The sequence below is a fragment of the Salvia splendens genome, chromosome 9, assembly GCF_004379255.2.
Source record: "Salvia splendens isolate huo1 chromosome 9, SspV2, whole genome shotgun sequence".
Lineage (NCBI taxonomy): Eukaryota > Viridiplantae > Streptophyta > Magnoliopsida > Lamiales > Lamiaceae > Salvia > Salvia splendens.
Window position 1 is genome coordinate 26,794,473 of NC_056040.1, and position 26,078 is coordinate 26,820,550.

Genomic DNA, 26,078 nt, shown 5'->3' on the forward strand with positions numbered 1-26,078 from the left:
TCCTTCTCTTTTCTCCAAGAATAATGTATGATCAGAGTTGCTTTGTTCATACCCATACTTCTTCATTGCCTCAGAGAATCTCCCAAACCAAGCTCTAGGTGACTGCTTTAGCCCATATAGTGTTCGTTTTAGTTTGCAAATCTTTCCTCCTTCGAAATCTCCAACAAATCCAGGTGGTGGCTCCATATAAATGGGCATCTTCAGTTCCCCATGTAAGAATGCGTTTGTCACGTCGAACTGATGTAGTGGCCATTCCCTGACTGCCGCTATTGAGAAGAGCACTCGAATAGTACTCATCTTTGCAACCGGTGAGAATGTTTCAGCATAATCAACTCCATAAGTCTGAGTGTATCCTTTGGCCACAAGTCTCGCCTTATACCTTTCAATCGACCCATCTGACCTCCGTTTGATAGTGAAGACCCATCTGCATCCCACAGTTCGAACTCCATCAGGTTTAAGACATACTTCCCATGTATTATTCTTCATCAGGGCCCGCATTTCTACTAGCATTACTTCTCGCCAGTGAGCAATTTCCATAGCCTCCTCGGCCGTATATGGGATTTCTTCTTCTTCGTAAAGTGCTGCTTCAAACGCCCTAGCCATCTCTGTTAGATTTGCTTTAGCCAGATTCGCCATAGAATATCGGCTTCTACTAATCCTCTCAGGAATGTATCTCTTAGCCGGGACCCCACGAGTAGTTCTGTTGGGGAGTATATAGCGGCCGGTATCACCATCAATTGCTGCATTCTCAATCTCGTCTACACCAAAAGTGTCAGGGGTAATAACTGTATTATCTGAGCTAGTTTCAGGAATTACCTCAGATATCACTGGAGGAGGACTCGATTCTGGCGTGGGCGGTTGAGGAGGCTCTACAGCAGATGTGACTGACTCGGCAGTGACACTAGCTTGTTCTGTTGGTTCCACGATCGAGATACTTGGATGTGGCATCGGCGAACTGAGGGGTCCAATTTTATCACACTCCCCCTGAACAGCACTCTCCCTCTGACCCCGAGGTTGGGTGTGATAAAAGTATTCACTTTCTAGAAAATTACAATTCATGGTTGTTATAACCTTCCTAGACCCCGGGTGATAGCATCGATAACCCTTCTGATTTATCCCATACCCCAAAAAAACACATTTTATTGCACATGCAGAAAATTTTCCTCTTTCGTGTTTCGGTACATGCACATAAACGGAACAACCAAAGATTTTGAGCGGAAGTGTGAGAGGTGGGGGAATATCAGTAAGGGATGCGAGAGTCTGCAAAGGAGTTTTCATACCCAAAATTTTTGTAGGCAAACGATTAATCAGGTAGACAGCAGTGGCAACAGCTTCGGGCCATAAAAATTTAGGAACATTTGAGTCAAAAAACAGGGCTCTCGTGACCTCTAGGATTATCATATTCTTTCGTTCAGCTACACCATTTTGTTCAGGAGTGTAAGGACAAGTAGTTTGATGAACTAACCCCTTTTCTTTAAAAAAATCGGTCATGTCTTTGTTAACAAATTCCCTACCATTATCGGATCTAAGAAATTTGATCGTGGTTTGGAATTGTGTCTGGATCATGTAAAGAAACGGGTAAATTTTTCAAAAACGTCAGATTTATGCTTCAAAAAATATACCCAAGTCAATCTAGTGCAGTCATCCACAAAAATGAGAAAATATTTAAAACCATGATCACCAACAACCCCAAACATCGGCATGCACTAGAGAAAAAATAGTCTTAACGCGAGTATCACTTGATCTAAAGGGTTGTCTGTGGTTTTTTGCCAAAACACAAGATTCGCAAGTAATATCCTTAAAATGGGAAAACTTTGGAAAAAGCATTTTTAAATAACCCGAGGATGGATGCCCCAATCTGCGGTGCCACAACCAAGCTTCCCGATTTGCAGATCCGTGAGCAAGCATCGCGGTGCCACCTTGTTGAGTAATCTCATCCACATAATAAAGACCTTGACGCTCAGTGCCACGCCCAATTATCCTCCTCGTCCAGATATCCTGTAATACACAGAAATTTGGATGCATTCGTAACGTACAGTTTAATTCTTTCGTTACGTGGCTAATAGACATAAGTTTATGAGATAATTTGGGCACATAGAGACAAGTTGTAAGCTTTAGGGTTGGGGATATTTCAATGGTTCCACTCCCACCCACAGCGGTCAACTCTCCATCGGCAGTTTGAATTTGGCTTTAAGTTGCCCCATTAAATTCAGAAAAATCTTTCATATCGTAGGTCATAGTATCAGTTGCCCCACAATAAAAAATCCACTAACTCTCCTTAGGGTCAATTTTACTTTGGGCAATGCATAAAATAGGTATATTTTCCAAGGGTGCAAAACGATTTGGGCTTAAGACGGAATTTCCAGACAGTTTTGGGGTCAAACGTGGAATATAGTCTTTTTGGGGTCCTAACTGTAATTTTCCCGGGTCATATTGCATATATTCTGAACTATAAGGACCAGAAATTAAATTACTCATGCTTTGGGGTTTATTCTGAAAAACAAATTGGGGATCGGGGTTTCTCAACCCCAATCCGTTACCTCCATATGACCCGCCTCCTTTCTTCTCCGCGAAGGCTGCCTCGCCGGGCTTGCCGCCTCCACTCGGTTGAGGACTGGTATCTCCTGCTCTCCCACGGGTGTTAGTCATCTCCCTATTCCCTGCTCCTTGCAGAAATAATCCGCCTCCATCTTCGACTCCAATGGCTAATCGAGCTTTAGCCTTTTGAGTTTCATCCCACCATTCCGGAAATCCAACGAGGAGGAAGCAGGTATCTCGAGTATGTCTTTGTTTTCCGCAATGAGAGCACCATAATTTTGATTTGTCGGGTTTGAAACCGCCTTGGCGATTGGGCTGTTGCGCGGCGGTTCGTGGTGGTGGCTGTTTTGGTCGCGGTGATGGCTGGTTTCGGACGGTGAACCCGTGTCCGACTTGGCCCGATGATGATCCATCGTTGATTGCGCCGGTCTGGGGATCGATGTCTGCTGCTGGCATGATTTTCAACCGCGTAGCTTCTCGTTTTACCAGACCGTATGCGGTCTCGGCTGAGGGCAACGGAGTTTCCTTGAGAATATCCCTTCGGATCCTGTCATATCTTGCATTCAAGCCTGTTAGGAATTTGAACAGCCGTCTTGTTGCTACATACGTTCGAAGTTGGCTAATCCCCTTGTCGCAGCAATCCACAGGTTGATGTTGGCATCGGTCAATTTCGACCCAGATTCCGTGGAGATGTCGCCAATATGTTTCTAGCCCATGTTCCCCTTGCACGATTCGGCCTGCCTTTTCCTCTAGATCGTACAACAGATATGGATCTGCAGTACTTTCGAATGTAGTTTGTAGGCTCTCCCACAGAGCTTGCGCGGTTTGGTGATGTGCAAAGTCGACAACAATTTCTGTTTCGACGTTGTCAATTATCCATGAGAACACTGTCATATCGGCTTCCTCCCATTCTGTGTACCCCTTCATTCCAGGTTCCGGCGGCTGCGGTGTACCGGTGATATACCTGTTTGCTCGTCTTCCCACGATGGCTACTCTCATCAGCCGTTTCCATAAGGGATAATTCATCCCGTTGAGTTTAACGGCTAGAGTAACATTCTTACTCATCTTTAATCGTGTCTCCTCCATATTTGGTTTCTCTTCATCGTCTGACATGTTGCAGGTTGGGAATAACCGCCTTCTTGGTCGGGAAAGGTATTAGGCTATGATGATTTTGTTCTGAGCCTTTGCTCTGATACCATGTTGAAAGATATGAGTATTATTCATTCAACTTGTTCATAGAATTACAATGGGTACGCCTCCTTTAAATAGGCCAAGGGTTACATAAAATTGGCAAGATTTGCCATAATACTCATTCCCTAATTAATTTTTTTCCTTGCTTACCTATTTTCCTTACTTACATATTTTCCTTTCTAACAGCTATATATCAGTAACTAACATCCCTAAGTTGTTGTCTGCTCATCTGTACTTTGCAGCATAGTTAAAGAAGTAATGGAAGGATCCCTCACAATCTTCTCGAATCAGTAAGGCCATCCACAACCCTGTCACTATATCGTCCATTAACCGTCCCTTAAATTATTATTTGCAGGCCCCACTGTACTTTTTTACTCCATCCCTTAACTAAGGGACGGAACCTGCAACCCTCCGTCCCTTAACCGTCCCTTAAATTACTATTCATTCAATTTCATTTTTTGTTTTTATTTCCAACCAAATTCAATTAAAAAAACACACTTCATTAAAAATAAAATAAAATTACAACATAAAATTCAAAAAAAATTAAATATATATATAATTAAAAATCCTAAAAAAATTAAAAATACATGATTTAATTTCCTCCGCCAAAATTTGCCCAAATGTACTCCATTAGATTATCTTGGAGTTGGGCGTGGGCGGAAGAGTCACGTGTCCTTGCCCGAATAGACAATCGTTCTTGTATAGACGGATGCACTCCACTTCGGACGGACTACATGCGGTTGAGCTTTCGGGGGCTTCAGGGTCAAACCAATTTCCCGCCTCGGGTCCTTCGTCTTGGACAATCATGTTGTGCAAGATTATGCACGTATACATGATGTCAACCATGCTCTCCACAAACCATGTACGAGTCGGGGCTTTGATAATGTTGAAGCACGCTTGGAGAACCCCGAACGCCCGCTCCACATCCTTCCGAGCAGCCTCCTGCTTCTGCGCAAAAAGCGTATGCTTTGCGTTCACAGGCCTAGCGCATGTCTTCACGAAGGTTGGCCACTTTGGGTAGATGCTGTCGGCAAGATAGTACCCTATTTTATAGCGCCGGTTGTTAGCGGTGAAGTTGATGGTCGGCGCTTTACCATCCAAAACTTTGGCGAAGAGGTCGGATTGGTAGAGCACATTTATGTCGTTGTTCGAGCTGGGGACCCCGAAGTACGCATGCCAGATCCATAGCCGGTAGTCGGCGACGGCCTCGAGTATAACGATGGGGTGGGTGCCTTTGTGGCCGCTCGTGTACGACCCCATCCACGCCACCAGACAATTTTTCCATTGTCAGTGCATGCAATCGACGCTGCCAAGCATCCCGGGGAATCCGTGCACTTCTTCATGAAGGCGGAGCAGGAACTGGCAATCTGTCGTGCTTGGCTTCCGGAGAAATTCGTCGGTGAAGGCTGCGCGGATGCCTTTTGTGGAGGTATTCGTCGAACACATCCGCCGTTTGTCCAGTCGCAAGCTGATGGATTGTTGCAGTACATTTCTGCAGCGTCGTGTGGCTGGGACGGCCGACGGCGTTGAACCTTTCTTCGAAGAACTCTTCCCGGGCCGCTAATGTATTTGCAATGTGGAGAAATAGCGGTCGCCGCATGCGGAAACGGCGACGGAAGTAGGTATCTCCCCACACCGGGTTATCGCAGAAGTAGTTGCGGACTAACCTTGCGGCGACTTCCTCCCGGTTACGATGGATGTAAGTCCGGGAGCGTCTTTGGGGCGGCGAGGCTTCCTTCGCCTCCCGGCGTCGATCTTCTTCAAGTGATTCTTCCATTATTCGACGCATTTGCTCATACGGATCCATGAGATCGATTAAATTTGGGGGAAGAATAAAAGAGAGATGATTTGAGATGAAAATTGGAGAGGATATGGAGATGATTTGGGAAGAATAGATGTGTAGTTGTGTGTGAAATGATGATGAATTAGGAGTATTTATAGAGTTAAAAAAAATTGGAAACGGCTATGAAAATGGTATCATTACCGTTTGCCAATTTTTTTATTTTTTATTTTAATTCGAATTTTTTTAAATAAAATGATTTATTGCGTCAGCGTGACGAATCCCACTCGCGGGCGTCACGCATGGCCTGAGAGCACGCCACGTCTCCTCAGCGCGTGGCAAGCCGTCCCATGTTTCGTCATGGCGGAACGGGACTGGTGACGGGCTGGGGGTGGGCTGGTGACGGGACGAGACGCTGCAACGCGTCCCGCCTTGGTTCCGTCACGCAGGAACGAAATACGGGCCACCCGTGTAACGCATTGCGGGTGGCCTAACTGAATCAATCGCATCCAAGAACTTGAACGAGCATCCCCAGATTTTTACTGTGCTGGAAAAGCCGGATGTGGTTGTGGTCGGCCCTGTCGACTATTTAGGCGTCGAGATTATCAGACGCCGAAACAGAGCTATAAAGAACTAGAGCCATTGCCATTGCTACTGTTAATTGCAATTTGTAAACCTTTCTTATGTAGTACTCCTACTATTTTGTTTTTATTAGTTTTACCACCCGTGCTATGCACGGGCCATAAAACTTGTAAAAAATTCTAAGATAAATGAACTTAAAAAAAAGTAGATGACAAATATTGTATAATTATGCTTGCAGACGGAGAATAAATGTCTAATAAAAAAACACATTGTAAATATCAAGACAAATAAATAAGTGTCTATTTCCAATGAACAAATAATTTTTTTGAATTTGAAACGCATATATGAGTGGACTAAATAAAATATAATACAAAATAAAGATGAGATAATGATACTTATATACATACCTAGTACATAAATGAATAGTAAAATAAGTTCATTAAAAAAAACAAATATTCATAAATAGGAACTTACGCAAATATCAACAATCCAATAGTTCATTAGTTTTGAAAAACTTCTTTATAAACAATGTTAACAGTAGAATCACCATTGCCTTCATCTTCTTCATCTTTACACACCAAAATCTTCAAACCTTAACGGCTTGTGACTCTTGATATAGCAACATACAGTTGTCCATGATTGAAACAGGTTTTCTCTAAAATAATCCAACATGAGAGAGTGATTGACCCTGACTCTTGTTAATGGTCATTGCATACGACATAACCAAAGGAAATTGTCTTCTTTGGAACTTGAAAGGCAATCTCGGATCAGATGGTATTAAAGACATTCGAGGAATCAACACTTTATGACCAATATTATGGCCACCCAATACCTGTCCCTCTAACACATAATCACCTAATCGTGTAATTATCAATCTTGTGCCATTACACAACCCGTTTGACAGGTCTATGTTCCTCAACAACATCACAGGAGTACCAACTTTCAACAACAATTCATGCTTAGGTGTACCAGAACACTTCAAATTATTCAAAAACTCAACAAAATGTATCTCAGCAAGACCATTTGATGTGGAATCAGAGTTTGAAATACTATCAGAACTAAAGTAAACTCGACCTTGAGACTGATCCAAAGAAATCATGAATTGGTTAACCTCGTCAACTACCTCTAAAGTAGGAGCAAGTATAGCACGACCATGCAAACAACTAATCAATTCTCCAGGATTCATGTAAGAAGGATAGACGTTTGAAACAATGGTTCTAAGAGGATCACCAGAATTTGACAAAACAATGTCAATAGGAACTTGAATAGCCACTTCACCATCATTTGGACCACCAATAACACCATCGCCAATAGAAGCAACCCAAGAGGAAAATTCCTTCAATTTAGAGGCTTCATCAACATTTTCAACATTCAAAAGCCTCATATTTTTTGTCAGCCTTAAAACTGTGCCACTCTTCCAAAGATAAGATGAGTTAATGGTAGCATTCACAACATCTTGATGACTGCCTTTAGGAACAACTGGCAAGATCTGTCTAAAGTCACCACCAAAAACAACAGTTTTACCACCAAACGGTTTGTTACTATGTAACTCATTGCATACACGCATAATATCTCTTAAAGTTCTATCCACGGCTTCTATGCAATGTTTATGAATCATCGGAGCTTCATCCCATATAATAAGCTTAGCTCTCACAATCAACTCAGCAAGTGCACCGCCTGGTTTAATATTGCACATAGAATCTTCATTCACATTAATGGGAATTTTAAACTGAGAATGAGTTGTTCTACCACCAGGCAATAATAAAGAAGATATGCCACTGGACGCCACATTTAAAACAATATCGCCCTTCGAACGAATCCCTGCAGACAATGATCTCCAAATGAAAGTTTTCCCCGTACCTCCATAGCCATAAACAAAAAATATTCCTCCATCATTAGAATGCACAGACGACATTATAGTGTCATGCACAAAAAGTTGTTCATCAGTGAATTTGGAAATAAATTTCAAATATTCCCTCTCTAAACCCTCACGATCATAACACAACTCATCAGTAATGAGTCTATTTTCACTTGATTCAAGATATTGATTATCAGGATACGGCAAACCATGGAAATCACGCAAAGTTTTGCCAAGATTCTGCAACAATTTCTCAATCTCTGCCAATGCAAAATTCTGAATTTCATCCTCACTCAAGATCATACCTATAGTAATTAAGAATATGTTGTTAGAATTAAACTTATATTATAAATTGAAAATAATAACAAATAACATAATAAACATGCAACGAAAATAATTAAAAAATAACTTACCAGGATAATTTGTTAAGCGGTTATAAAGAACATCTTTAGACAAATATTTCCAACAACTTTGCCAAATAAAGTCCGGGCGTGAAATAGATTCCGATGTTAACAAACTAACAAAGAGCAATCTCAAAGAGTGAGTTGAAGCCCAAAAAGAAGCCTCTACAATTCCATCAACATATTCCTTATCATCATCCAACAATCCTAAAGCAAAGCAAGCATCTCTAAATGTATCATACTGAACACCATTAACACATATGATGTCTTCATAGGAAGACGCTCCTTTCTTATGTAGTAGTACTACTACTTTGTTTTTATTTGCTGCATTTTCTTTTCTACATTTGGTGTTTTAGCGAACATATTAGTCATGTGCAAAAACCTCTTATTTCATTTATCAAATACATATCATTTAATTTGTCAAAATAGATACCAAATCTTATCCTACGCTGTATCCAAAGGGGCTTCTTAAATTCGTGAATGTTTTGACCTCGATAATAAGTAAACCATATTTTTACAATGCATTCAACTATACTGAACCTTATCTTAGCCGTGGCCAGTGAACCAGCCAGTTTCACGATCTTTTGCGCCACCCCAGGAGGGGGTCGAAAGCAGTCTTCGGATTCATTACAGCTCAGAAACGTACCTAAAGAAGCTCTCAACTTTCACCAGCCGGTTTTCTTTCTTCTTTGTTGGCCTCAACTTCAACAAAGGAAGGATAGGAGAGGAGAGAAGAGAGACGGGAGAGAAGAAGAGAGAAATTCTAATTTTGGAAATTTTTTCTTTTTTAATAATTAATTGTGCATTAATTTAGTCAAAATATCATTAATCTGGCGTTGACCGTTAGTTTTGACGGAACCGTCAAAAAATGGACCAATCCGACCACAATTTCATTTGTTTAGGACCTTATTTTAAAAAAGTAAATGTTTTGGACCAAATTCATATTTCAAGCACATGTTATATAATTTGGAATCATCGCTACTACTTGTCCAATTATCTGTACCTTTTTTCTATCACATGTCTATAATATTTTTATATTACACTGATTAAATAATAAACTAATGAATCAGCAAATCAATATTATATTTATGCGAAAATAAATACACAGATATCAAACTAAAAAGTATTTGGTATTGTTCTTAACCACTTTCCTTGTATTAATTTATTTATTAACAATTACTTCCTCTACTCACGAATATGAGTCCTATTTTTTCATTTTAGTCCGACCGCAAATAAGAGTTTCAGTTCACTTGTATCATAAATGGTAATAGGGTATCACATTCCACTAACTCATTTCACTTGGATTTCATTTAAAACTAATGCTCCCTCTGTCCATCTCAATTGATAGACTGCTTTTCGAACGTGTTTTAGGAAAATTATAATAAATAGTTAAATGGAGATAAAGTAAAGTAAGTAAGAGAATAATGTAGATACGACTCTCTTCTATATTATTCTCTCTTTTACTTTACTTTCTCTCCATTTCAATTATTTATTATCATCTCTGCAAAACAACGGTAAAAAAGAAATCAATCACTACTGGGACGGAGGGATTCCATTAATTTTTTTTCATCCACTTTTTTTAATATTTTTTAAAAATTTATGCCATTAAAATGAAATTACTAATGGCGGACGAGGGTGTAATATTTAACATTAACAACTACAATAGTAAATAATGGGCCAACTTGAGCTTGAGTGGGATGAACCAAAAAGGAAAGTGGGGTCATCTTCAATGGGATAGTACAATAGTTATAAAATTGTGGTATTCCACGTGATAAGATGTAAACATCCAAACTTACACCTTATCGTCTTATGAGTAAATAAAGAAACAATATATTGTGTTTTTCAATAACAATAATAGTTGAAATTCACTACCGGCCAATCAGTGTGTGCTATCTTGCGCCTCTCATGACCATCGCAAAATAAAAATATCGTCTCCCCCTTCCTTCATCCATTTGATTCAAAGCAGTGAGACTAGCTTTCGCTTCCGATTTTCAGGTGCATGTAGCTTCTGTTTAAACTCTCCTATCTTAATCGTATCTTAGCTACACTATACTTTTACAGTTATACTCATACCGGATCGCCGTATTTTCACTTCTACTGCTCCGATGATTGTTGCTTCTGGATTTCAGCATGTTATCAGATTTTTTTTATTAGTTAAGTTGTAGGATGGAATATTGTTGTTACCTCGATTCTGCATCCTGATCTATAGTCACTGCGGTAGCTGGAAAGCATCGCATTTTATGATTTTCTATATTTAATTTTGATCGGAAACATACAGATTTAGAATTTAGTTATGTTTTAAGGTGGATCAATTGTTCCTCTGATCCCGGAGAGTGTAAACCGTTGAGGCCAGTTAAAGTGAGATTGCTATAGAATTATAGATTATTCACAAAATTGTTTTGTATATCTCGATGACTATTTTTTAAGTGTTTGTATTGCTTTTGCTATTAGTGAATTCTAGCTTTGGTTGTGGTTTTGTTCAGTTTGTAATTATAATCGTGTTCAGGAGCAATCAAAGGGGCGGAAATGCTGTTTAAAATACTGCTCTTGTCATTTCTGGTGTTGAGCTGCACAAGCCATGGGAATGCTGGCGTTACTAGCACCTTTGTTCGTTCTGAGTGGCCTTCTGTTGATATTCCTCTAGACAATGGAGTTTTTGCTGTGCCTAAAGGTTATAATGCGCCACAGCAAGTAAGCCTTCATTCTCTATCATGTATAATTGTCAACTTATGTGTTAGATTATATCATATAGAAATGGAATCATTCAGGTTTTTTAATTATCATGGAATCTTTGTTGCAACATCAAATCATGCTCTAATATTTGGTTTCTCATGTAGTTTCTTGGACGCAGGGTCTATAAGTTATATGTATAGTTCCGTCTTTTACCCTGAAATGTATCTTGTATATTATGACTCTGACAAGACTTGTTTCTCAGGTGCATATCACACAAGGGGACTATGATGGGAAGGCTGTGATCGTTTCATGGGTTACAGTTGATGAACCTGGATCGAACAAAGTTAGATATGGCCTATCAGAAGAAAAACTTGATTTGACTGCAGAAGGGACTGTGCACAACTATACTTTTTACAACTATAAATCTGGGTATATTCATCAGTGCCTGATTGAAGGTCTTCAGGTAACTATTAACCTGGTTGAATGGTCAGCAGTGACATGACATCAATATTCTTAATGCTGCAAATTTGAGGCAATCTACAACTTTTTCTGTCCAAGTTAGAAATCAAATTTTCATTTATTTTAAAGTTTTAGAGAAAGCACAAATTTCAAATACTGGACCTCGCTAGAAACCAGGGGCACTGCACTTTGGCTATAGCCTATTCTCCTATAATCCTATTTATATAGGTGTTTTCTTTTTCAGTATGACACCAAGTATTACTATGAAATTGGAGATGGCGATTCATCTAGGAGCTTTTGGTTCCAGACACCCTTACCAATTGATCCCGATGCACCTCAAAAGTTTGGAATAATTGGTCAGTCATCTTTCATATTAAAGTTTTATCTACAGATGTCTTCAGATGTAGTGATTAGTCAGTAGCCATTTATTATGCGTGATGGAGGGGAGCTGCAAAGACTACATATGCAATTAAATTATATGTACAACTAAATTTTCTCTTTATAATGTTAGTAGGTTGAGTATTGAGTTTACATTGTATAATCTTGAATTGTACTTTTGTATATGTGTATGGTTAGACCTTTAATCCAAATTATTCAATTTCTCATCTATTTCCTATCTCAGGTGATCTTGGTCAAACATACAATTCCCTTTCGACTCTTGAGCATTGCAAGCAGACTGGCGCAGAAACTATTTTATTTGTTGGAGATCTTTCATATGCTGATAGATACCAATATCATGATGTTGGTGTCCGCTGGGACTCATGGGGTCGTTTTGTTGAACCTAGCACAGCTTATCAGCCATGGATTTGGTCAGCTGGAAATCATGAAATAGAGTACTTTCCATATATGGTAAAGTATGACCTTGATGTTAAATTGTGTTTATGTAATCTTTTCATGGGGTATTTTAGCTAGTTTGACTCACCTATCTTCACTTTCTTGATATAAAATGTTTCAGTTCTTAAGTTTTTGTTTCATCTTTATGACCCATTTATTCCCATCTGCCAACAATCAATGGTTTAATACGAGTGGAGATTGAGGCCTTCTATTCATTTGAACCTCAGGGTTTACCCCCTGTGAAACAGTGGTCTTTTTGTATACATAAACTGTTGCATGTATCTGAACATTGTTCCATAAATATTGGTAACATATTGTGGTTTCCTTCAACTGCATTTAATGTTGCCAGTCAAAATTTTACCCATTTCTCTCCTGTCTTTTTCTGATTCTGTCAATGTTCATTTGAGACCTAATGATCCTTCAAATTTTTTCTGCATTATTAATACGCATGGACAACCATTGTAAGATTTCTATGTGTAGGAGTTTTCTTTTTTTTTTTTTTGGCTTTTAACAACTTATTTTCCTGATGTTTAGGGGGAGGTTATTCCTTTCAGAAATTTTCTTCAGAGGTACCCTACCCCTTACCTTGCTAGTAAAAGCAGTAGTCCTCTGTGGTATTCTGTGAGAAGGGCTTCTGCTCATATAATTGTCCTGTCCAGCTACTCTCCATTCGGTAATTAACCATTTCTATTGCATATTGGCTTGTTATTTTCTTTTCTTTGTTAGTTCATGTGATTTTAATTATTAGCATTATGCATGGAACAGATACAATGCTAAGGCAATTGTTTCACAAGGCCAAAAAGAAAAAAAAGGGAGGATATTGCATGATTTACTATACACTTTTTTTATCAAATTTTATTTTCTTGATTAACTATTTCCAGTTTTCTTCATGATTGTGAAGATATACAATGATGTTACCCTTTTCCTGGACTTTCTCAATTTCCTTCGACACATTTTACCTTCCAAAACTTTCCATCTTTAAGCAAATCCCAGATTACTGATCTAGAAAGAGTTATGATTTAAACCCCTAAATGAAATGTTTGAATCTTATTCTATTGGGGGTGTGTTTTAAGCTAGAGATTGATTCTGAAATGTCCTGTAGCTCCTTTCTCGAGGAATGCTTACAGCAGTTTCTAGTCTCACTTAGAAATACCATTGAGCAGTTTCTTGAGCCTATGGGGACTCAAAAAACGCCTTTTCCTCAAACATAACCATAAGATTATTTTAACCATTGTCCTTCCATACTTTCTCACAATAAAGAAAAAAGGACGTGGACTTGTTCTTGATTATTACAAGTAGCCTTTTAGTAGGTTGATGTCTTGATGATTTGACTTTCTTGTTTCATATAGCCTTCACCTGTGGCATTGTTTTCTTTCTAAGTTCATTATCATTGTTTTTCTATATCCTCATCATCATTGCAGTAAAATATACGCCTCAGTGGGAGTGGCTTAACGAAGAGTTTACGAAAGTCGATAGAGAGAAGACTCCATGGCTTATTGTCCTGATGCATGCTCCAATCTATAACAGTAATGATGCTCATTTTATGGAGGGTGAAAGCATGAGAGTTGCGTTTGAGAGCTGGTTCTGTCGCTATAAAGTTGATATCGTCTTTGCTGGTCACGTCCATGCATACGAAAGATCAGTAAGACTCTTGTTAGGGTTTTTCCCCTTAAACCTTGAATCATTCATGTATAGGCTGAACATTGTTGAAAACTATCCCAAGAATTGCATGTTACCCTGTATGATGAGGCACACCATCTGTCTCAAACTGGATTGAGTTTAAGCCTTTTACTACTCAGGTTTCTGATGAGTTCGTTAAATTCAACCATGTAGCCGTGTAGGGATATCCATTGAAATTCAAGCCAAAATGTGCCTAATTCCAGTCAAGATGTTGATGATCATTTGCACTCACATGTTGCATTTTAGCTCTGATTTTCGTCTTCCTCATTATTGTTGTGCTTTCTTCCAAGCCGGTAACAAATTCTTTTTCGTATTTCAGTACCGTATCTCAAACATAAAATACAATGTCTCAAGTGGTCCTTCTTATCCTGTACCTGACAAATCAGCACCTGTTTATGTAACTGTTGGAGATGGAGGAAACCAAGAGGGTCTTGCTCAAAGGTAATCCATGTTGCATGTTAATTTCCTAGGTGTTCGTAAAATGGTAACCATACCCTTTACTCTATTCTCCATATGTAATGTTCATTCTCTGTTTCACTAATATATATGTTGCCTCTGCAGATTCAGAGATCCCCAACCAGACTATTCTGCTTTTCGTGAAGCCAGCTATGGACATTCTACATTAGAGATAAAAAACAGGACACATGCAATTTACCATTGGAATAGAAATGATGATGGAAAAAGGATACCAACAGATTCATTTGTGCTACTCAACCAGTACTGGTGAGTACATTTTGAGCTCAACAAGCAAAATTTCTTTTTCTTGTTTTTTTTTTTTCAATTTTTATCAGTAAATAAATAGATCCAGGATTTCGGTTATAAATAAATAGATCCTTCTTTGAATCTCTAATCAGCTATTATGCAGAAAAGAAAGAGTAAAATATTTGACTGGGTTGATGCAGGGGACTTAATCGTCGGAGAAGAAAACTGAGGAAAAATCATCTCCATTCTGCCCTGTCTGATTTACCTCAGAGTCTGGTATTGTGAATTTAGCCTTCAAGCGCTGTAAGTTCCTTTCGAGCACGTATGGGGTCTCATTCTTATTCAGATTAAGAAGTTGTTAGAATAAGCTACCCCTGGCCAATGGGGAACCTTTGTTTCTAATATTGTGAGACTGAACTTTGATGCATATATCTGTACTACATACGTATTGAAACTGGAAACGAACAGCATTTGGAATGTTATTTATAAACTCATGGTGTCATACCGCTTCACGTCTAAATGGATTTATATTTTCCAACCTTCAAAAAGTTAATTATAAGATATAAATATAAATGATACCAAAAACAGATGATATAAAATGCAGTTTCGTGGTTGGTTGTGATATTAATACTTTGTCCGATTTACCTCTGAGTCTGGATTGTAATTTAATTTCAAATACTTTCTTCCATACAACACAAAATACAATTGTCGTATGCATATGCATATTTATAATATCCTGCAAGTTTTCCTCTAAGAACATCCACAGTGGGGCGGACGATCGTCCGCCACTGTAGCCATGCAAACGATGCCCGATGCATCGTCCGCGCCCTATTCCGCCCCATTGCGGGCGACGCGGACGACGCAATGTGTTTTCGATTTTTTTAATTTTTTAAATTTTTAATTTCCTTTATCTATATAAACTTCACTTTTCACTCCATTTTCCCACACTTTTCTCTCTCATCAATTATCTTTTCCCCACACCGATCTTTCTCTCGCTAAAAAAATGAGACCCGGCGCGATTGGAGTACCTCGGAGGGCATTACTCGGGCCTTGACTTGGGCCTTGTTCGATTGCGTTCATGAGGCTGCGGAGGAATGTTTGACCGAAATGGAGCACGAGCGTGAAGCGGCGGAGCAGGTCCAAGCGGAGCAGATCCAGAGGCCGATTCGCCGTCGGAAGTTTGTCCTCCGCGAGCACAACATAGCTCACCAACGTCTGTTCGCAGACTATTTTGCGGAGGGACCACGGTGGGGTCCGACGGTTTTTCACCGCCGGTTTAGGATGAGGCGAGATCTTTTTCTCAGCATTGTCCACACGTTGGAGGCACGTGATCCTTACTTCCAGTATCGGGAAGATGGCATCGGCAGATCCGGACTTATGCCGTTGCAGAAGTGCAAGGTTGCGCTCCGGCAGTTGGCCTATGACACCACGACGTACATGTTCGACGAGTACCTTCACGTCGGGGAGACAACTGGCCGGAGTGCTTGAAGAAATTTTGTACGGGAGTTGTAGAGACTTACATCGACACATATTTGCGAAGGCCAACTGCTGGCGATTGCCAGGCCCTGATGAAGAAGCATGAGACAGCGCACGGCTTTCCTGGAACGCTAGGGAGCATAGATTGTATGCACTGGGAGTGGAAGAATTGCCCGACGGCGTGGAGAGGCCAATTTACTAGTGGATACAAGGGCGTAGACAGGCCTCAATGTCCGACATGGTTGAAGAAATTTGGAACCGCCACGGCCGTTGAATTTGTAGTTTTTTTTTTTTTTCGTACTGTACTCTATGAACTTTCAATGAAATGATGTTTTTTATTCAAACTTTGTAGTGTTTATATATTAAAATAAATAAAATGCTGTAGGGAGGACTATAGGGCAGATTATAGGGCATCCCACTGCAGGTGGAAGGGTAGGAGGATAAAATGCTGATGTGACGGAGAATAGGGCGCCCAATAGGGCGGGCTATGGGACGCCCCATTGTGGATGCTCTAAAAAATGTACATTATTATATAAATAAATCTCAAATATGTGAGTATAAAAATAAATTTTAGATTCAAATGGACAGCTCTCCTCCATGCATAGCAGGCTTGTTTTTGCCATCATTAACAATTCAAGAAAGTTTTAATAATTTATTATTTCACTTTTGGGAAAAAGATTATTCCTTTTAACACTGAGATTCCTTTTAAAACTGAGATTTGTAACACTGAGATTCCTTTTAAAACTGTACAGGCGTACAGCTACAACTACTGTTGGTGTCTAGTTGTTGTTCTGATTTGGAAACCGTATTTAAATACATAATTTCGTACTATGAATGCTCGAAAGGAAGCATAATTAGTATTTTTTTTAAGTATTAGGTAATAGGGTAGTGATCTATGGCAAACACCTCTTAACCAAATAACTAGAGAACAAATAATAGCCACAAGATCAAAAAAATCAATGGCTAATATTAGTTTCCTCTCTCACAAATTTACTCCACAATAACCAAGCGGGGTATAATGGTCATTGACAATCCTCTTCATCTCTTCTCCTCTTCCCTCTTCTCCAAAAGCAATTAGTATCGCACAAAATGGTGGTGAATTGCTGCTGCAGCTCTTCCTTCGCCGCCGTCGCCGCCACCACCGCCATTTACGCCGCCGCCGGAGCTGGAGCTCCATCTTTCTGTCTCTTACGGCGGCGATCTGTTGGTTTTTGTGGAGGAGGAGAGTATTTTCAGTTATACGGACTGTTGAAACAGAATCTTGTATAACAATGGCAAACATTTCACCTACACAGAGCAATTAGTTTCAAGAATATGGATTACAAGAAAGAATTACTATTATCTAAAAGGAGGTCATTGATTTCACAAACAATCATTCCGCGTGAAATATTAAATGCAGTTTAATTACGAAATGTGTTTCAATAATGGAGTATCGTAATTCATTAGTAGCCCTTAACCTCCAAAAAGAAAAAAAATCGGCACATATTTATCCCACACGTACTTGAAATTAAATTGAAACTTTTTTAGATTTCACCTGATGAGGATCGAGGTATTACCTTAAATGACAAAGCTAAGGTAACCAAAGATCTGTAATTATTTTCATTTTAGAATTTTAGTGATTAAAACAACTTATAACCAAAGTAATGATTCAGCTGTCCTTGAGATGAAAAATCAGAATAAGAGTGATGTGTTTTGTGAACAAGAGTGAAGTAAAATCAGAATAAGAGTGATGTGTTTTGTGAACAAGAGTGAAGTAAAATCAGAATAAGAGTGATGTGTTTTGTGAACAAGAGTGAAGTAATATCAGAATAAGAGTGATGTGTTTTGTGAACAAGAGTGAAGTAAAATCAGAATAAGAGTGATGTGTTTTGTGAACAAGAGTGAAGTAAAATCCGAATAAGAGTGATGTGTTTTGTGAACAAGAGTGAAATAAAATCATAATAAGAGTGATGTGTTTTGTGAACAAGAGTGAAGTAAAATCATAATAAGAGTGATGTGTTTTGTGAACAAGAGTGAAGTAAAATCATAATAAGAGTGATGTGTTTTGTAAACAACAGTGAAGTAAAATCATAATAAGAGTGATGTGTTTTGTAAACAACAGTGAAGTAAAATCATAATAAGAGTGATGTGTTTTGTAAATCAATAAAAAAATATAATAAAATAAAGGAAAAATCTGCCATAAACATCATTGATCTCAGAAAGTCCGATTTTCATGAAATTACAAGGAAATTTCCTACTCGAATAATATAAAGCCACCAATTTTGTCTTGTAACATGATTCATAATAATTTCAATAATAAACATAGTCTGTATATATTAGTGTTGTGTGTACAAGCATTAATTTATAAAAGATGGGTTTGGCGGTGGTGGTTCTGCCGCTAACGAAGCTCGGTGGGGCAGCTCTGCTTCTGATGGTGTCTTTGCTTTGGCCATTCGCGGTGAAGTTTGGCTTCAGCTACGGGCCGCTCCGGGAGATCTGCTGGGACATGGCCGACGCACTGCGGCTGTTGATGTTTCGGGTGAGACCGGCTGTATGTTACCCCGCCGTCATCGCCGTGAACTGCCCGACGGAGGACGCCTTCAGGTGAAGAACTGGCGCATGTGCGGCGGCGGCGGAGAGGCCGGCCATGGCGGTGGCTGGAGACAATTCAGATTCAGATTGTACAAATTGCGGAGAAGACAATTAACGTTGATACATTTGAGATTTTGAATTCCAAAAATGCCCTTTGACTATTATTTTTTATAAAAATCTGCAAGATTATTTAAGCCATAAGATTAATTTGGAGTATTAAAATGTGTGGCTGAGATTTGTTCTCATAATTCACAATACTAGTAAGTTGTTGGGTTGGACAACGAAGCAGAGTACATAACAATACTAGCGAGTCGCTGGTTTGGACATCCTTCCAACTTAGTGACCCGTTGAGAATCATTCTAACTCCATAGAGTCGTTGGATTGGACATCCTGCCAACTCACTGAAAACAACCCGGACCCTAGGCTCTTACTATCGAGCTATACTGGGTTGGCCAGTCTGCCAACTTAATGACTCGCGGAGAAGGAAAAGGACCAACAATAAGTTACTAAAGCAGTTTTCTTGGGGAGTTATGGTATTGCCATACGGAGGAGAGAAAAGTCGGAAAGAAGAAGAAGAAGAAGAAGGTCGATTCCGACTATTGGAATTAAAGCCACAGTCCCTTTTCATGCGATCATACGGGTTTTGTGCTTTCTAATAGTACTATGTTTCTTGGCTAAATTCCTCCATTGTTGTTCCAAACGTGTATAGTTAGATGTTGTATTGATAAAATGCTTATGTTTTCGTAAATTTTCTTTTGTAGTAGTTGTCATCTCGGAATAGTTCGATGAATCTATCATTTTTACGGGCATGTTAAGTGCTGATTCCTATAGTCTATGCTGTTTATTGTCTCTTTAATGTAGGATAAGATGGATAATGATGATGACAAACTATTAACCTAGACTTGTTTAGACTAAAGTTTAGTAGTGGATTTTTGGGATGATCGTATAGTAATTGTTTTTAGCTTCTTGTGCATCCATAGGATCTAGAATAGATAAAAATGAGCTCAAGCAAGTGTTCAACTATGTATCTAACAGTTAACAATAGGGTTGGAACGGTACGGTATACCGCGCCGAAATGGTCATACCGCATACCGTACCGTGCGGTATGACAAAAAACCATACCTTTACCGTACCGCTTTTGTCGGTATACCGAAAAGTAGGTATACCAAAATTTAGATATCGTTACCGTACCGCTTTTGTCGATATACCGTACCGTGATTTCGGTATACCGCGGTATATCGTGATTTCCGGTATATACCGCAATTGCGGTATATACCGTATTTGCGGTATACCGTGTTATTTGCGGTATACCGTATTTGCGGTATATACCGCAAATTTGCGGTATATACCGCAATTGGGTATGATGCGGTATAACGCGGTATATACAAAATGCATACCTTTACCGTACCTAAAACTGTCGGTACGGTATGATACCGTACCGAAAAGTACGGTATACTGAAAATTCGGTATTTACGGTATTTTTTCGGTACGGTAAGTGCAGTATTTTGATATTTCGGTATATTTTCCCGACCCTAGTTAACAACTTGTACAACACGAATTGAAGTGTTTCCCACATCTCAACGTACTACAATGATTTAATAATTCAAAGCTATCATCCATAGTGTTTAACGATTGTTTAGAGCAACAATATCTCTTTTGTTTGCTCTGTTTTCTAAACCATTTTTAAGTGCTTTATGTAGTAGAGTAGTTGAAACAAATGTCTTCAAAACAAAAATCAAATCCTTAATACTTCCTCAGCCCTAATCTAAATAAAGCATTTCTTTTATGACACAAGATTTTATTAGTTTATTTTGTAAGTTGAGTAGAGAAAATAAAGTAAAAAAGAGGGAAAAGTATAGAGTGTGATATTTCTATTTTAAAAATGTGTCATTTAGAATATGACATTCCAAAAAATAAATGTGTCATTTAGAGCATCTCCAATAGCGGCGAGCGCACCGGCTAGCCGATTCTTGGCACTCGCCGGTCCGCTCGCCAAACCATTGCAGCCGGCGAGCGCCAAATCGGTGAGAAAAACGGCGAGCGCACGCCGATTCCCGAGCGCTCGGCGATGCGCTCGCCGATCTCCTGGCCGCCATTGCAGGCTCCAGATCGGCGAGCGGGAATTTTTTATTTAATTTTCGAAACACTATATATACGCGATCTGCACGTCATTTTCATTTGCACCACTTGTTTTAACGAGTTTTCTCTCTATCTTAATTTCTGTACAAGATCAACAATGCGAAATGAGTAACGCGGGTGGTAGTAGTGGTGGTAGTGGTGGGGATGCTGCGGAGTTCGAACGGTGTTTGAAACGAACAGTTGGAGGCCTATACGTCCCGAGAGATTGACTGGCTGATACAACGGGCCTTGCAGCCGGCGGTACCTCGACCTCGACGCGTTGTCCACCGCCGAGCAATGATTGATCGGGATCACGTAGCTGCACATCAGCGGCTATTTGACGACTACTTCGCACCGGAGCCGCAATTTAATTCCAACATTTTCAGGCGGCGTTTTAGGATGAGCAGGGCCCTGTTTATGCGTATTGTTGATGCTTTGGAGCGTCGATATTTGTGTTTCCGCTTCAGGCACGATGCGGCTGGTAGACTTAAAAGTGCACTGCGACAATCAGACAGTTGGCCTACGGAGGCGCGACAGACATGTGGGACGAGTACCTCCACATCGGCGAGTCGACTGCCCTTGAATGTATGAAGTATTTCTGTCAGGGCGTGGTTGAAATATTCGATGATCAGCACCTTCGAAGCCCTACCCCCGAAGACTGCCATGAGCTGATGCAGATGCACGAGGCAAAGCATGGGTCCCCGGGTATGTTAGGCAGCATAGATTGTATGCATTGGGAGTGGAAGAACTGCCCCGCTTCCTGGAAAGGGTTCTACACGACCGACTACAGGGAAAAGAATCCCACGATGATCCTCGAGGCCGTAGCTGATTACCTGCTGTGGATTTGGCATGCATATTTTGGGGTAGCCGGGTCGAACAACGACATCAACTCGTTGCCCCTTTTCAACGAGCAGTGCCAGGGCGTCGGTCCGGCCATCAGCTTTGTCGTCAACGGGAACCAGCATGATATGAGCTACTACTTGGCGGAAGGGATATATCCTAGGTGGTCCGTCTTTGTGAAGACGATCAAATGCGCATCAGATGAGAGGAAGACCTACTTTGCGGAACGGCAGGAGTCGGCGCGCAAGGACGTGGAGCGCGCATTTGGTGTGCTCCAGTCTCGATGAGTGGCAATTAGGGGTCCAACGCGTTTGTGGCATGTCGACTGCATTGCTGATATAATGTACGCCTGTATTATCATGCACAACATTATTGTCGAAGATGAAGGTGTACAACTGACTAGTTGGGCCAACGACGATAATGAAGCCGGTCCAAGCCACGGCGTGGCCACCCCCAGCGTACGAAGTGGGGTATCTCACGATGAAGTCGGCCGCCTCCAAGCACATGCCGACATGCGCCAAGTGGAAGCTCATATTCGACTCCAAAAGGATTTAATTGAAGAGTTGTGGGCGCGGAGGACTGCACGACGTTAGTTTTTTTTGTAATTTTGTAATTTTTTTAATGTACCTTTTTTTAATTTAAATGAAATTATTGTATTTTCCCGTATCTGTGTCGTAAGTTGAATTCCGTATTTTGTGTGATTGTTATTTTTATAATTTTGTTTATTATGGCTGGGCTATTGCTTGTCTAGTTGTTTGTACTGATGATGTGGCATGAGAAGTTTTAGTGCTGATGATGTGTCAGGAGGAGTTTGTGGCTGGACTATGGCTGAGTTATTGCTTTTGGAGATGCTGTTAGAATATGACATTCCCAAAAAAAAATGTGTCACCGGAAAAGAGGGAATACTTTTGTTACATTTTGAGTTAAACTATCAAAGGTCAGTTGTAATTAATTAGAGAAAAATAATTAAACTCATTGCTAATGTCTGTGAAAATCCAAATCAAAAATAAAAAAAATCCATCAAAGTTGTTGGAACAATCGCTAACGAATTTAACCTTAAACCCTTCGATTCAATCAACATAAACTGCAATTCTAAATTCTTTCAATCAAAAGCCTCTTCAGTAATCGATTAGAAAAAACGAATTGAAGAAAAATGTCATCTTGGATCCCTTCACTCTTCAATCCCTTCACCGACGACGAAAATAATCTCAATCCACCCGAGTATTCCTCACCCCCAAAAAGCCCTGCTGCCGGCGCTAGGGATGATCTCTCAGCCGTGTTCCGCGGCGTCGCCGCCTTTCTCGCGCCTCCCCCGGCGGCGGCTGGGGCTGCCTCCTCATCCGAGACAATCGATGGGATTAAAAGCGATTTGGCTGAAATCCAGGGCACATTCAGATCAGGGCTATCGTTAATCTCGTCGAAGATTACTTCAAATCTACTGCAGCTGCAGAATCAAATCAGTGATGGAGATGGGAATGATGGCGTGGAAGAAGAGGGGGAAGAGGAAGACGACGACGAAGAAGATGGATTGGGCATTAGTGAAGAGATTTTGGAATTTGTTTTGAAAATCTCGAGGCGGCCGGAGCTGTGGACTGATTTCCCTCTTTCCATGCCTGATAATGGTAATTTTTTTTTGGAAAAGTTTTAATTTTTATGGTAATTTTATTTGGAAAGTTCTAATTTTTATGGTAATTTTAGTTGGAAAGTTCTAATTTTTATGTGGATATGTGCTTATTCTTGAATTCTTTATACAAGCATTTTGATCTGGGGAGCTTTTGAGTTGAGGTTAATGCCCATTGATCTTCTTTCAAGATGTCAACCTATGGTTTTGAGAGATTTCAGGAAGTCCTAAAATCTAAAAGGAGTTTGATGGATGGCTTGTATGTATACAAGCATTTGTAGATACACTGTTGGGCAAACTGACCCATACATTGTGACATTCATGTCTAGATTCTAGTAGTTAGTTGGTTTTCTCAAACTTTAGAATCACGAACTAACAGATTATGATTCATGTTCAGTAAACATGTCATTTGATCGATGGTTAAATTTGTTGGCCATTACCAGTTGTATAGTTCTTGAAACTTTAGTTAATGCATGATCAAGCTGATGTATATTCATCTACATCCTGCTAAGAGGTCAATTGATTTTTACCAGTGTATTTGGGCTAAAAAAAGGTGAACATATCTAGACATATTAGAGGTATTTGGCTTTGGATAGACTCTGGCATTTAGAAGGTGATGATGCACTTAAGAAGGAAGAATGTATCCCGATTGGATTTTTTACCAAATTATTTAGGCTCGACCATGGTAAATATATCTAGACTCTAGCATTTAGAAGGTGGTGATGCGGTCATGATATGTTTGTAGTTGGGAAGGACAAACTCATAATCGGTTGTTGGCTATTTGGTATTATGATATCGATGAATTTTGGTGTTACTTAAATAATGATTTGAATAGAGTAGACTAAATGTATACCTCTATTCTATGCTAGAGAATCTCACACAAATGTCTGAAAATATGTGTGTATGTTGTATGTATGTTGTCTGTGTGTATTGGGAAGAGGGAGCTTTCTTGGTGGTTTAGCTCTATAAGCTCAACGTACCAATTTAATATATCTTCTTACCATAAGAAACAGAAATGAAATAAGACTCGTATGCTGAGGGGATGTGTGATCTGATGCTGACTAAGATACTCTGTTGCAGATTTTCAGTTGTCAAATTATCAGAGAGAACATGCGGAAAATATTGACCATTTGGTACCTGACTTTGAGATGTTGAGGCAGAATCTCTGCAATCAAATGAGCAAGGAGAAGTTTTGGCTTATATATTTTATTCTACTTCTCCCCAGGTTGAATGAAGAAGATCTGAAGCTTCTCTCGACTCCACAGGCAAGGCTTTATCTGATTTAGGTTTACTGTTTGACAATTTAATTTCTGTTGATCACAATATTAAGTCATTAGAAGGATGATAACCGAATTTCTAGGTTCATTACTCATAATGTTTGTGATGCTAAAAGACTATATACAGACTGAATTTCTTGATAAAGCATCCTCAGCAGCATCCTTCCATTTCTCATATTAGTCATTGCCTCAACTTATACTGTTTATGTATAGCAAGTGACATGATTGTAGCGAATTTCTCTCTTTCTACTCTTGTTTACCAGAATCGAAAGAGAATAAAAGGATTCGTTCTTAGCTAAGACACCTGTTGTTAATCATTCAAGCACTATCGTCAAGTTATTCGTTTTCTGCAGGTTGCTGAAGCAAGGGAGACACTTTTGAAGCAACTTCAAAGTAAGAATGCTCAAGAAACCTCCGGAAACCCTGACTCATCTGATGCTAAGTATGCATCATCTGAGACTGTAAATCCAACTCAACCCAGAGAGACTGTTGACGAACCTGAACCTGAACCTGAACCTGAACCTGAATCTGTATCTGGTCATCAGCCAGAAGCAGTTGAGCCAGGCCCGTCCGCTGATGCTCACAAGCAATCTCCAAACGAGGAGGATGTTTCCTTTAGTGATCTTGAAGACGAGGAAAATGATGATCCGTCAGATAAGCTATCAGCATGTAGACAATCAACGAGCGAAAAAGCTTGGGTTCAACTGGATGAGAACTCGGGATCTCAGGGTTCTAAGCAGAATGCAAGCCACAATGTGTCAAAGGATAAAGAATCAGAAGGTGAGGATTCGAACGACTGGCTCACTGTTGATGATACTGATTTCGACAATTTAGGAGCAGTGTGAAACTTCTACTATGTGTAAATTTATTTCTCCCTTCCTATATTTCTTTTTTCTTTTACATTTCTGTGTAGAAATTAGCAGCCTTAGTTGATGATTAAAGGAGGGATGGGCGATATTACAATGCATGTCAAGAAATTGCTTTGTTTTTTTTTTCTGAGTCATTTTAGTGTTGCTTATTTTCGTCAACTGTGATGTGTGTGTTAGATTTGTATATAAATTAATATTTATTTTTTGGGTGCAGTAATTTGTATATGTATTTCATCAAAATTCTAACATTTATATTGGTGGTGGTATTTATGTATAGCTATCAAGATGAGGGTGCACTCTCTGACACCTCAACCCCTCTGACGTATACTCTTTTAATAAATAAACCACTTATCATAAAAACAATCAATACACGTGTCTAATTCATAGAACACCCATATAATATAAGTTCAAACCAATACTTATCCGATACATATTTCAAAATATCCTGTAAAGTAGTGGAACCCTCTCACCACTCTATATACTATACATTTATCTACATGCGAAATGATGAGGAAGAGAAGGTTGCCAATATGCGTCAGCCGCCGAACCTGATAACACGTGGAGTGACTATGACCCATGTCAGTCAAAACTTTACTGTTATCTTATTC

The 26,078-nt window shown here is 39.7% G+C and overlaps 3 protein-coding genes across 4 annotated transcripts; 2 read left to right on the top strand and 1 right to left on the bottom strand.

The window, feature by feature from the left end:
• Positions 1-6,746: 6,746 nt before the first annotated feature.
• On the bottom strand, positions 6,747-7,787 carry LOC121749364. The gene has a single exon (XM_042143938.1). The coding sequence runs from the start codon at positions 7,785-7,787 to the stop codon at positions 6,747-6,749; it is 1,041 nt and encodes a 346-aa protein (XP_041999872.1).
• A 2,402-nt stretch (positions 7,788-10,189) lies between these two features.
• LOC121748342 (bifunctional purple acid phosphatase 26-like) lies at positions 10,190-15,188 on the top strand. 2 transcript variants are annotated; one of them, XM_042142633.1, is made up of 10 exons: positions 10,190-10,345; positions 10,857-11,041; positions 11,286-11,486; positions 11,727-11,838; positions 12,105-12,331; positions 12,851-12,989; positions 13,738-13,958; positions 14,316-14,437; positions 14,558-14,719; positions 14,899-15,188. In XM_042142633.1, the coding sequence occupies exons 2-10, from the start codon at positions 10,877-10,879 to the stop codon at positions 14,981-14,983; spliced, it is 1,434 nt and encodes a 477-aa protein (XP_041998567.1). In that variant the 5' UTR covers positions 10,190-10,345; positions 10,857-10,876; the 3' UTR covers positions 14,984-15,188. The 2 variants fall into 2 exon arrangements, with proteins under 2 accessions (XP_041998567.1, XP_041998568.1); XM_042142634.1 differs by having other exon boundaries at positions 10,215-10,345; positions 10,834-11,041.
• Positions 15,189-22,685: 7,497 nt separating this feature from the next.
• Positions 22,686-25,687, top strand: LOC121748615 (FH1/FH2 domain-containing protein 3-like). Its single transcript, XM_042143082.1, has 3 exons — positions 22,686-23,325; positions 24,405-24,589; positions 24,955-25,687. The coding sequence occupies exons 1-3, from the start codon at positions 22,857-22,859 to the stop codon at positions 25,444-25,446; spliced, it is 1,146 nt and encodes a 381-aa protein (XP_041999016.1). The 5' UTR covers positions 22,686-22,856; the 3' UTR covers positions 25,447-25,687.
• The last annotated feature ends 391 nt before the right edge of the window (positions 25,688-26,078 follow it).